Here is a 12,868-nt window from a genome sequence, read left to right as displayed (position 1 = left end):
CCTAGAGCAACTGATGAATGCTAATGAAGGCCAAAGCACTTATTTCCAGAAGAATAGAGGAGAGTGTAAAAAGACACTTCGTTCCTGTATAAAATTTAAAGGACAAAAACATCACATTGTGAAAGAAGGAGGAGGCTTTCGACACGTGCGGCTTACTGTAAGTTTTTCACTTGGCGCTACCGCACTGCTGGGGGTCCCCGCGGAGACGTAGGAAAACGAACTGAAAATGCATATCACAGCAAAACGACGTATTTCTTCCAGATATTCTCGAAGATTCTGGAAGTTAATATGAACCGGGTGTCACTAAATGCGCCTGGTTTGGTGCTAAACATTGTCAGCTGGTAGCGAAAAAATACGCCAAACACCAGTGTTACTTGGAAACAGTTTTATGTGGAAAATATGTTCGCGAAACTGTACGTACTATGGAAGGACACTGAAGTCTAAAGGAATCAGAGGCAACAATGAACAATTCTTCGCATTGCTATAGAAAACTTGTGTAGTAATGTACTGTAAACTTGTATCAACGGGGTAATGTCCTACAGTAAAAGGGGCCACAGTGGCAGGGAATAAATATCCTGTCATAACGCCTGTTGGGGACTGTGATGTGTCTTTTCAGGAGAGCAAACTTACACCACTTGCTTACTTTTCACATACCTCAGTGCACTAGAACCTCTGCAGGCTTCTCATTTAAAATAAATTAGAGTGCAATGAAAGCCGCAAACTCCCACATCAAATTCCCCGTCCTTACTCCTCAAACCCTTGTTTCGTTCCTTTTTATTGAAGCACTGGATGTGCTAGCGGTGTTGGTCACTCACAATATATGTTTGCTGGGCTCTTGCTGGAAGCGTTTACTGTTACATTAACCATTTACATGCACTTTTACATTTATCCAGACGAATTTTCATCAGAAGCGGCGTACAGCCCAGAGCAAACAGAAGTGCATTTCGGCAACTGAGATATTCTGACAGACGCGCCATTATGGAGTACAGACAATTGCCCTGTTACCACCGTTTTTACGAGCATGTATTACACGAATCTTGAATTATGTGAACTGAATAATCGCTGAGGGCGGGTCCATTGTCCTTTTAACAATCGCTGGGGGTTTTTTATTGCTCCTAATACTATTGTAGGACAAGACGCGAGGCGAACTTGGCTAGGTTACGAGCACCTCCCAACACCGGTGCTCGCGGAGCTGGGCACGGCTCGCGCTCGCCGCTCGCCTGAGGCTCCGCCCATTGTACCGTCGCCCCGCCGTCTATGAAAGGAGCGCGGAGCTGAGCTAGCGCGCAGAGAGTCGCGCGCCGCAGGAGACAGAAGCGTCAGTCAGACCGTTTGAGAGTCGAACGACCGCTCCCCATACGGACATTCATCCGAAGGGAATATAAACCCGCTTGTTCTGGATTTTTACTAACAGCCTTTTTAGCCTCAGCGCCCTACAGGTAGGAATATAATCGCACCTTCTACTCTCGTGCGGTAGAAACCGTACATCGCGAGTTTAACTTTTCGTGTTTTATATATTATACTAGTACTACTAGTAGTAGACGACAGCGCTGCCATGTTTAGTTATGATTTTTAATAACCGCGGCGAATAAACATGCAGTACATACACAGAAATCAGAGACTTACATAATCTTGTGCATTTAGTACCGTTCAGTGCTTTCACATTTTGTTTAATCGCTAAAAAATGCGGCGCCAAAGATGCTGGAACTTTATTATATTCACTTTGATTTGTCCATGTGAGTCATAATGTTCAAGATTTAACCAATAATGAGGAAATTATGCGCTTTTTGATCACCAGTGGCCCCTGGGATCAATGCAAACAAGTCGAGTAATATCACATGTGGTTCTGCACTTCCCACTTGTAAAATAAATATTTACTCGTTTTGTCATGCTGTAATATAATTCCAAGGAATCCGCAGTATAATGTATTCAGATAGATAGATAGATAGGTAGATAGACAGAGATAGACTTTTTTATGGCATAGTTTATAATAATTTATTATTCTCTTCACAAAATATTCTTCAAAAAATTCTTCAACCTTTGCTTTGGAAATACAAGTCAAGTGTATTTAATTTGTCATTCCAATAAACTTATTGAAAAATTGAAGATAGATGGATGGCTGGATGTATGGATGAACTTTATTAATAGCCCCAAAGGAAATTACATGGCATGCATCATCTATCGAGATGCTTTTAAGAGTGTGTTCCCAAGTGAACAACAGAGGAAAAAATAGCAGTCCATAATTAATACATTATAGTCCCACAAGGTATGCCACATTGAAAACTCATATGCTGTGGTCAATATTTTTCATTAGACCAGCCTGTATCCTGTACAGTAACAGATTTTGTTTATGTTGTTTAAGACAAAAATAAACGTGCAGTGATGACTTCACCCATGTACCCTGCTTTCCCCTTCCAGATCGAGAGCCAAATGTGTGACCTCAGCATGGACCAAGTGGCCCCCGCTTCTTCTGGATATCGCGGCATCCTCAAAGTAAGACCAATGACCTGCCGCATGCTCTCAGCTGGGACACAGTGTGTTCCTATATGATCGCCCTACACATGTTTTTGAAGATTGCCCATTTCTGGGTTCAGCCCTTTACCTACTTCTTGATGGTTTCATTAAAAATCAAAGCTGAAAGGCCATGTTGGATGTCTGTGGAGCGTCAAACTCTCATGCTCATTCTGTAAGCATGAGACCCTGAAGACCAATACAACACAGAAGACAACACAGTAAAACCTGGTGACACTCATTGCTCTGGTCTCACTGTTCAGATACCAGCTGAGAGGCACATGGATGGTCTCATGGCTGTGGGCCACAAAGGTTAAATAGGTTTAAGATGGAAATAGTCCTGGCTTGCTGGGATTTTTAATTTTACATTTTGCTAGCTTTCCAATTTGGTTTGCTTTGTAAGGGCAAATGTTGAAATATCGCCACATTTAGCTTTACGCTTTTGAAATTGTACGCAGTATACGCTGTGTACATCTGCTTCATGTACAACAAATTCCCAGATGTTGGCATGAAGAATTGTGAACTGACAGAATGGTGGGCGATATTGCTGTTCAGCAGAGACGCTACAGTGCTTATTTGAAGAGAGATTTGTTTTACCTAATCAAATTTGAAGAGGGATTGTTTTAACCCAGCGCTGCACCCTCCCACACAGCCTCGTAAAGCTCAGCCGATGAATTGCAACCCGCTGCCTGTACTGTAGAGGAGTTATGAGGGCTGCCGGAAGAGGAACTCCTTATATGGTCGCATGCTGACAGAGCCCCATGGCAACAGCGCGAGCCGAACTTTTAATGGCCGATAAAGGCCATGTTTGAACAATGACGACAAACATGCCTGAGGCCTGTTGATGTGGTTTTTTTTTTTTCTTTTTTTTTTTGTTGGCCGCTTAACCTGTTTGCCTTTCTTGAACATTGGGGGAAAGACACTTAGTTTAGTAATGTAGTGAACGATACATTTTTAAATAGTTAATATTAAATGAATAAAGGTAAATGTGCTGTCAGTTTTTTTTATTCTGTATCTTGTGCTGTATAACCAAAACAAACCGTTCAGTTGTGCTACTTCCCAAACTCCCCTGCTTCGTGGCTGTGTCCTATTTTTAGTAAGGAACAAAAATCCGCTGTTTGGTAATCGTGTTGTTCTTCTTCTCCTTCCCCCTCCAGCGCCAGCCTGCCTTTGACCTCTTTGAGGACCCCATGTCCCTGTTCTCGGGCGCCTGCTTCCCCTCAGATGATGACCAGTCTGTCCAGGAGGTGCCCTCGGGCCTCGACTTTACATCTCATGGTACGTCCGTCCTGCCTCAGTGTTACATGTAATCCAATAATGAGCATCTTTCGTGACTAAGTATTGACAGTGAAAGAGCTGGGGCAGCTCAGCCTAATTTAGGGTGATGTCAGAAAGATATGATATGATGTCACCTAAGAGCAGGGGGCAGCTGATAGTATGGCACTTAGAGCTGCTCCCTGTAGATCCGAAGGCTATGGGTTTAAATCTCACCGAGTGCTTTGGAACCCTTGAGCAAAGTACTTACCCTAAATTATTCCAGTAAAATTAGCCAGCTGTGTAAATGGGCAAAAAGATGAATATAAACATGGAACTAAACTTTATAAGTGCTTCTAGCTGAAAGCCTCTAATAGTTTAGGGACAGATAAAGCACACCTGTCATGTGACAAATTGGAACAACTCAAGAAGAACAACACACTTAGTACCCAAGATTTCTCAAAAGCTAGATGTCAGTCAAACTCTTGTGGTTTATGTTCGTCAATGCTGATGTCAAGAGAACAGAGTTACCCAATATTTGATTGTTCTAAGGGCAAATGGGGAGGGGGGGATGGAGAAGTGTTGCCATAGTCTCATTTGCAATGTAACTTCACTGTTTGCTACTGTCAGCGAGTGTGGTTCTGCAGTTTAGAAATGGTTTGCATAAACATCATTGCAAAAAAATCTGTGTGCATGAAATCCTGGTTATGAAACACAATTGCTGGTAATCCAATTATCATCATAGATGGGTGGGGAGATTGAAAATGTTGTGGGACAGGAACATTCAATTTCAGTATTTATAGATTTGTTTCTCTGATGCTTTTCTCCAAAGCAACTTACAATGTTAAGCTACCTACAACTATTTACCCATTTATACAGCTGGATAATTTTTACTGTAGGAATTCAGGGTAAGTACTTTGCCCAAGGGTATCAAAGCAGTAACTAAGATTTAAACCTGTGACCCGCCGAGTCCAAAGATGGCAGCTTTAACCACCATGCCACCTGTTGACTCAGTGTATGCAAATGGAAAATGCAAAAAATATCTTAAGTTTGGTCCTGTGTGGTGAAGAAGAGCTATAATGTTGTTAGTCCCAGTGCCTAGACTTACTTTACTTGAACCTGCACTGCTGTGGACTGAGGTTTGGCCTATGTCTCACTGCTGAGCGCTGCTCGTGTGTTTGCCCTCCACAGATCTTGGCTCCTGTACTGTACCCCTGTTGACACCCTGCAGCAAGGCTGTGATGAGTCAGGCCCTGAACGAGAGCTTCAGTGGATTTGCCAAGGTCCAGCGCCGGTGTGGAATTTCCCGCGGTGAGTCTCATCACCATCGGCTTCTCTCTTCCCTGCTGTACTGAAACACTTCTCCCTAACACGGTTTCTTGGGTTTGACTGTTAAGATGCATCTGACTCAAAATTCATCATAAGCTCTATTAATTTTGTGCATCGTTAAGATTCTAAAGCACTTTTGCTCCCCTTCCGTGCGGCAGATCCTAGGTGCTGGACTAAGTCTCATGTGATGCAGTGGCTGCAATGGGCAGCTAGTGAGTTCAGCTTGGTCAGCGTCAACTTCCACAAGTTTGGCATGAGCGGCCAGGAGCTCTGTGACCTGGGGAAGGAGCGCTTCCTGGAGCTGGCACCAGACTTTGTGGGTGACATTCTGTGGGAGCACCTGGATCAGATGATGAAAGGTATGCAGACATGGGAATGTTACCCTGTTCTTCTCTAAAGTCCTTCGATTACGGACTCCTTGCGCATCAGTGTAGTCTTGACGTGCGAAAACATAATTTCTCCCCATGTGTCCTGCAGATTGCCACAAAAAAGAAGACGTCCAGAACCTTAGCAATACTGTGCCCTCCATGCCGAACTGGATGAATAGCAATTCAAGCATCGGTACGTTTCTGAACCCCATGGCACGGATGCAGCTCGTGGCGTTTTGTCCCCTGCTGATGCATGTTGTGTGAAGTGGAGATGCATGTGTGGGTGGCCTCTGGGGCTGTGGCTTGCTGACTGAGTGGGTGCTCTGATCTCAACAGGCTTCGGCTTGGAGGAAGCCCAGTGTGGCCAGCCTGTACCCAGCGGCAACAGCCTGCTGCGGGAGCTGTTTGAAAGCACCGACAAAACGCCCCTACTGGCACCGGAGCCTGGATACCGTCTGTTTCCCAAGCCACAGTTGCACACTGTGAACGTCGGCTACATTGCTCCTGGGCCGGAGTACCCCAGCAGTGATCCGGGCGTGAGGCTGAGTGAAGCCTGTAAGTTTGTTTGGAAAAAATAACAGACTCATAAGTCCCAAGTAATTAATATTTATGAGCACCTGTGAGTGCTTAAACATAGAAAACATTCAGACTTTGTGACCATGCCTAGTCATTCCTCGTTTAAATTTTTTATTCATCAGGCTCATTCTGTGGGTTCTCTTCCAGTCTCTTCTCGTGAGCACAGTTCTCTGGAGAGCGTTGAGAGCCTGGATAACACTGGGTCCCTGCTCCGCTCCTGGAGCAGTCAGTCCTCGTTGGCTGACACCCAACGAGTACCTTCTCATGACAGCTTTGATGAGGACTGTGGCTCAGGAGCCCTTGGTGTGGGCAGGCAGGGGCTGTCATTCAAAGATTACGTGCAGGAGAGGAATGAGCTGCCAGAGATGGGCAAACCAGTCATCCCTGCTGCCATGCTGGCAGGCTTCACGGGTGAGACTCTGCCTCCACCCACTTTTTTCAGCTCTCCTACATGTATACCCAGTGTCACACATGCCTTTGGTGTTTATATCACTGCAAGCCGTTGACATCTAGACTCTCGCACCCTACAGGAAGTGGCCCAATTCAGCTATGGCAGTTCTTGCTAGAGTTGCTGACGGACAAAACGTGCCAGTCTATAATCAGCTGGACGGGAGATGATTGGGAGTTTAAGCTCACAGACCCTGACGAGGTGAGCATCACTGCCATTGCCATTTGAGAGATCTGTGTGTGACGGAAGGAAGGAGAATGGGTGCTTGTGAGAACTGTGAAGCCGCTCCTTGCTTGACTTTTTTTGTGGCTCTGTTTCCCAGGTCGCTCGACGTTGGGGCCGCAGGAAGAACAAGCCAAAAATGAACTACGAGAAGCTGAGTCGAGGCCTGCGCTATTACTACGACAAGAACATCATCCACAAGACGTCGGGAAAGCGCTACGTCTACCGCTTTGTGTGCGACCTTCAAAACCTGCTGGGCTACTCTGCAGAAGAGCTGCACATCATGCTGGGTGTCCAGCCAGACACAGAGGACTGAACTGCTGGGGAATGTGAGGAGGCGATGGGATGTCTTCTCCACGCCAACCCCAGGGGTGACATGCGAATGGTGGAGGCCATCTCACGGCCTCTGTTTCTGGTGCAGGTCACACTACGTGCTGAAAGTCACCTTCTCTCCTCCCCTCCTAGTGGAGATGGAAGTTGCGGCGCATTCCTTTAATTTCTGTCGACCGGAGTGCCGACTCGCTGGCGATTGCCGCAGGGTGTAGTGCCTCCTTTTGTGTTCGACTCTTGTGTCTGTGACTGGCCTCCCGTGGAGACTTTGTGCCTCGGGTGTGGAGTGCAGTTTTTTTTTTTCTTTTTTGGCTCCTCCATTAGGTGCCAGCATGAAATGTGTTTGTGCAGAAGTGGATTCAGTCCTGCACCTTTTCAGGGAGACTAAAAGGAACAACCATCCTACAAGAACATATTCGATGTTAATAAAAAGCTACGCACTGCTTGCTGTTAATTGAGTGCCATTAATCCAAAGGGTTTTCTGCCAGTTAAAACTCACACTGTATCGCACAAAGTTACAAGCTACCTGCTTTTTATGTCCGATTTGGTTTTGTGCGTATTAATTAGGAATACTGAGCACAGCCTAGGAGTTGTAAGCTTTTACATTAATATCCCCAAACAGGGAAGAATGTGCTTATGGTTTTTGTTGGAGTTTACATCGCCTTCCTGCAATATTGTACAAACTGCTTCATGCTACAATATCTCTCAGGCTTGGAATCAAACCTGGGCTCATTCTGGTGCAGGTTTAGCACAGGCGAGAATGGCTTTTTCTCATGTATTTAAGGAAATTTTTATTTTGTTTAGATTAAAGTGTATATTTTATCATATTTAACAGTTGTATTTGTATTATGTGCTGAAAAACTATTTTGTTGATTAAATGAATGTATCAAAATATTACGTACCTGTATTTATTTAAATGGAAAATGCTTTCTGTCCTTAAGCCCAGTATGTTCTGGGATTGTTCCTTTTCTTTCTGTGGCCAAAGCGACACATGGATGTATATAATTTTTGTGAATTTTTGTTGTACACTTTGTCATGTGCCTACTGACCTTACGGCTGTCAGAAACATGGACAGACTGTGAGTGTAATTACTATGGCTGTGTTCGCGAAATATTTAGTAAGAACTTGGGACAAAGCCATTTGTCTCAGGAGTGCCACCAGCTTTTTATAAACAGCATTGTTTAAATTCTGCTTTTATGTGACCTCCAGCTTTTTGTATTTTAGCTGTAAGTTTATAGGAGTCTGTTTAGCCTTTATATGTGGGTGAAACGACTGTACCCGGACATGTACCCAGACGTTGGCACCCTCATGAAATCCTTGGCATGTTATTTTGCTGTCAGATTGAGCATTTCCACGCATTTCCTGAGTGGAGTACATCTGTATTTTATTTATTTTTTGTGTTGGGTAGTGCTCTTCTTCTCACTGTAACAGGCATTTTCTTGAAAATACTGTTTGAGTTCATTGTTTAAAAAAAAAAGCGATTATGTGCTTTGTGGGCATTCTGAATGAATCTCTCAACTACATCAAACCACTGCGATGTGACGGTCTCAAAATAAAGCTTTATTTTTTTGTACATCCCATTGTTTGCCTGCTTCATTTTACCAAAGAATATGGCCTGAAGCTTGTGATCAGTAGGAGGTGTCAACAGATGTGCACTGCTGGCAAAGAGCATGGCGTGGGGAGGTGGGAGGAGGGGAGGTCCGACATCTTCAAGAAGCCATAATGCCTGTGTGGGACTACTGTTCGAAATATAGCAGAGCCGTTGCGTGCGTTTCATCACTCCCAGGCATCGAGCCACCAAGTAATGTGAGACAAAGACCACTTGAATAGAATTCAACAGAAAATGTTTGAGTCATGATCACACCGATTGTGCAGTTGCTCCGAGCTGAACTTTTCGAGTTCAAACTGTGTGACAGCAAGGGATCTCATTTTTTCCAAGATGAATAACTGGAAGGAAATGCCTCCTATCAGTTCCAACTGTGATCGGAGACTTTCTGGGATTCAGGCTGCGATGCACTCTAGGACATCCTTATTTTTCTCCAGCCACCATGAAATGGACTTCTACTGAACCTCCTCTAGGTGAACATCTGCGTCCAAAATCCCGGCTCACCATCGAGGAGCATCACAGGGAGGTGTCAGTGCCTTCCCCAGCAACATGTTGCATCCCAAGGCTACACACACGCACACATACACAAAGTGACAGAGTGCTGGGAAGGTCCCGCAAGGAAAAATACAGTACGAGTCCGTGTGTGTGTGCGTGCTCACACTTTGCAGCGAAGCCCTTGAAGGACAATCGATGGTGTGTCCAGAATTCATTGATTGTGCAATTTGAAACACACTAATTAACTGTGAATGTATAGTGTAAAGCAATGACACACAAACTGCAGTCAGATTGCTCACCTGGCCCGGTGAGCCAGGTCATAATAAAAGCAAACACAGACTGATGTGACTCCCACAGGGCTCTTTACAGTTTTCAAAGTCCAGTCGTAATGGCTTTTGTATCAAATGATCGTCTATGCGAGATAACATCAGATCTTGAATGGAAAAAAGTTTTGCAAGAAGAAGGTTCCACAATCATTCCTCAGTTCATAAAGGCTCTTCAACAAATGATTAATCCCTGATAAGGGTAAGAATAGAAACCCGACTCATTCCTGTGTCCAGCGTGGCCATTAAACAAATGCCGGCTGGGTGCGCACACCATCCGCTAGCCAGCATCAACGTTAGCTGAACCGATACCACTGCGTTTGAGGCTCTTGTGCAGCAAGTTGGCGGCGGCCAGAGCCGGAGGCAGGCGGCCAGAGTGTGGGCGCTTTGCAAATACAGCCAGAGCTGTCTGCTGATACCTGCGCCCACGCATACCCTCAGCCGCCATCAAACCTGCAGCACAAAAAAGAAAGGCTGTTTTTTCACATGTGACTGTCTTTTGACTCAACACTCCAGTCCTGCCAGTGTGCCGTTGTCAAAGAAAAAGTACAAGAAAGACAACATGCATTAGTCGTTCAAAATGCTTCAAAACGACGAACGAAGATTCGCTCTGGGAAAAAAAACACCCCCGCCAGTCAAAGTCGAAAGGGTTGCTCCTGTGACTAGTCGGTCCTGTTTTCTTTCTCTTTTCGATCACACAGAGAGACAGCATAGCTGTTGAGGATGATTCACAGCAGCACACAAAAGTGTTATGATGGACACACCCTGTTCCAGTTGAGCTGCTTTATCTCTGTTTGTGCACTAGCTGTGTCACCTCTTTACTGTGTCCTCTCTTTCTGAATAACAAAGTAAACATGGGAATATGTGCTTTGAATGTGTCTTTGTCTGCGCGCGCGTGTGTGTGTGGATCTGGTGATGTACCGGCACTGGCTTTACAAGAAAGAAGATCTGATGTGGTGCTGAAAACGCCTGGTCTAGGAGAAGTATGCAGAAGTAAAACTGAGTTTGACTTGTGTGTTTTATTAAACAGGAAATATTATCAGGGCTGAAAATGAATGTCGTACATTGCGTGCACTGTTAACTTTTAGAAATAAATAATTTTGTCATGGGGGGTGCGGTGGCGCAGTGGGTTGGACCGGGTCCTGCTCTCTGGTGGGTCTGGGGTTCGAGTCCTGCTTGGGGTGCCTTGTGATGGACTGGCGTCCCATCCTGGGTGTGTCCCCTCCCCCTCCAGCCTTATGCCCTGAGTTGCCAGGTTAGGCTCCGGTTCTCCGTGACCCTGTATGGGACAAGCGGTTCAGAAAGTGTGTGTGTGTGTGTGTGTGTGTGTGTGTGTAATTTTGTCATTCATTCTTTTTACATGTATTCATTTAGCAGGCACATGCCTCCAAATCAACTCTCAATTAAGTCTATGCAATCTTATCAGCCCAGACACCTTATTCACCAAGGTGACTTACACTGCCAGATACACTACTTACAATGGGTCACTCATCCATGCATCAGTGGAACACACACACTCTGTGGGTGAACCTGAACAGCATGTCTTTGGACTGTGGGAGGAAACTCACACAGACAAGGGGAGAACATGCAAACTCCACACAGACTGAGCAGGGATCAAACCCATGTCTCTCACACCACCCAGGTGCTGCACAACAGCAGCACTACCCCCTATGCCACTGTGCCACCCAACACAACAACTTTTCAACAACTGCTTGTCCGGATCAGGGTCACGGTGGTCCACAGCCTATCCTGGAAGAACTGGGCATAAGGCTGAGGGGGTACACCCTGAAAGGGACACCAGTGCATTACAGGGTAGCCACACACACACATAAACACACATACACACACACACACTGTCTGAAACCGTTTGTCGCAAGCGGGGTTACGGTGAGCCGGAACCTAACTCGGCAACGCAGGGCACAAGGCTAGAGAGGGAGGGGACACACCCAGGACAAGTCACATAAACACACACTCATTTATCTCTACGCTACACCAGTCCATCTGAACTGCATGCCTTCGGATTGTGGGGTGAAACCAGAGCACCCGTGGAAACCCACACAGACACGGGGAGAACATGCAAACTCTACATAGACTGAGGAGGATTGAAATTTATACCCAAACAACCCAGGAGTAGTTATTGTTACTGTTACAAATATTGTTAAATATTTTTTTTAATATTGAATGAAGACGGCTCAGTTGTGGATGTGCATTGTTTACCACGGTCCTCATTTCAAGGCACTGAACAACTTGCTCAGTTTCATTCTGTAAGTGTTTTTAGGGCGTCAAGGTGAGCAAAGGTAACAGGAAATGGAACACATACAACTTTTTTTAACACAGAAATAACCAGTTTGGCCTCTTTACCTAACAATATTTTGATTGGATGGATATGCTTGTTTTATTTAAGGCATTTCTAAAGTTTATTTGATATGTGGACTATAGAAAAGGCTGCTTCTATTTTGCTAGAAGGGGGGTGCAGGGGTGGAGGGGTGTGGTGGCGCGGTGGTGCGGTGGGTTGAACCGGGTCCTGCTCTCCAATGGGTCTGGGGTTTGAGTCCTGCTTGGGGTGCCTTGCGATGGGCTGGTGTCCCGTCCTGGGTGTGTCCCCTCCCCCTCCGGCCCTACACCCTGTGTTGCCGGGTAGGCTCTGGTTCCCTGTATGGGACAAGCGGTTCAGAAAGTGTGTGTGTGCATGTATGTATGTATGTGTCTTTTCCAAGATAAAACATGATGGTATGCCTCTGTTGGAGGTACTGAATCATTTGGGTTAAAACGCAAATCAACAGCATCTTAAGATGAGTGTGCTAATATTGCCCAGCAAAAGCTTCTGAACTGCTTCAGAATTCAGTAATATGTCTTTCCAGTTCAAGCTGTTATTACTACTATTGTTCCTAATATTCATCCAGCCATCCATTTTCAACAGCTGCTTGCAAGTGGGGTTGTGGGAAACCGGAGCTGGCAACACTGGGCGCAAGGCCGAAGGGGGAGGGGACACACCCAGGACAGGACGCCAGTCTGTCGCAAGGCACCCCAAGCAGGGCTCAAACCCCAGACCTGCCGCACAGCGGGCACCGGCAGAACCCGCCCCATCACCACGCCCCCTGTTCCTAATATTAACATGAACATTTCAAAATATTAACATTTTCTTCACAGGCTTGCTCTTCACAAGCAATGAGAAGTAATGAAATCTAGAGGTGTGTCTGGAGAGTAGAAAAATTGCTTCATCGCTGAATTCAGGTCAGGATCATCATGTTCGAGTACCTAAGTAGTTGTTGGGACATAAGGACTTCCCAAAAGCTGGGAATAACTAATTAATTAATGATTGACTATAGGCAGCTGTTTGATTTCTAAGTTGGGCAAAAGCAGCTGCGACATCCTCAGATACAGCTAACAAGTACCAAAGGGTCTT

General features: G+C 45.4%; 1 protein-coding gene across 1 annotated transcript; it reads left to right on the top strand.

Moving 5' to 3' along the window:
• Positions 1 to 1,259: 1,259 nt before the first annotated feature.
• ets2 (v-ets avian erythroblastosis virus E26 oncogene homolog 2) lies at positions 1,260 to 8,613 on the top strand. Its single transcript, XM_018755581.2, has 10 exons — positions 1,260 to 1,439; positions 2,419 to 2,493; positions 3,669 to 3,789; positions 4,957 to 5,076; positions 5,253 to 5,453; positions 5,572 to 5,655; positions 5,799 to 6,017; positions 6,186 to 6,449; positions 6,569 to 6,687; positions 6,809 to 8,613. The coding sequence occupies exons 2-10, from the start codon at positions 2,431 to 2,433 to the stop codon at positions 7,022 to 7,024; spliced, it is 1,407 nt and encodes a 468-aa protein (XP_018611097.1). The 5' UTR covers positions 1,260 to 1,439; positions 2,419 to 2,430; the 3' UTR covers positions 7,025 to 8,613.
• The last annotated feature ends 4,255 nt before the right edge of the window (positions 8,614 to 12,868 follow it).

This window comes from Scleropages formosus, chromosome 4 (assembly GCF_900964775.1).
Source record: "Scleropages formosus chromosome 4, fSclFor1.1, whole genome shotgun sequence".
NCBI classification, from domain to species: Eukaryota; Metazoa; Chordata; class Actinopteri; order Osteoglossiformes; family Osteoglossidae; genus Scleropages; species Scleropages formosus.
The sequence above is the reverse complement of the archived record's forward strand: the minus strand, read 5'-3'. Positions and strand labels throughout refer to the sequence as shown.

Excerpts from the sequence above, each read along its gene's own strand:
- ets2 (XM_018755581.2), top strand. The coding sequence starts at position 2,431 with ATGTGTGACCTCAGCATGGACCAAGTGGCCCCCGCTTCTTCTGGATAT. Across the intron at positions 2,494-3,668 it reads GATATCGCGGCATCCTCAAA|CGCCAGCCTGCCTTTGACCT; the intron begins GTAAGACCAATG and ends TTCCCCCTCCAG. Across the intron at positions 6,688-6,808 it reads AGCTCACAGACCCTGACGAG|GTCGCTCGACGTTGGGGCCG; the intron begins GTGAGCATCACT and ends TCTGTTTCCCAG.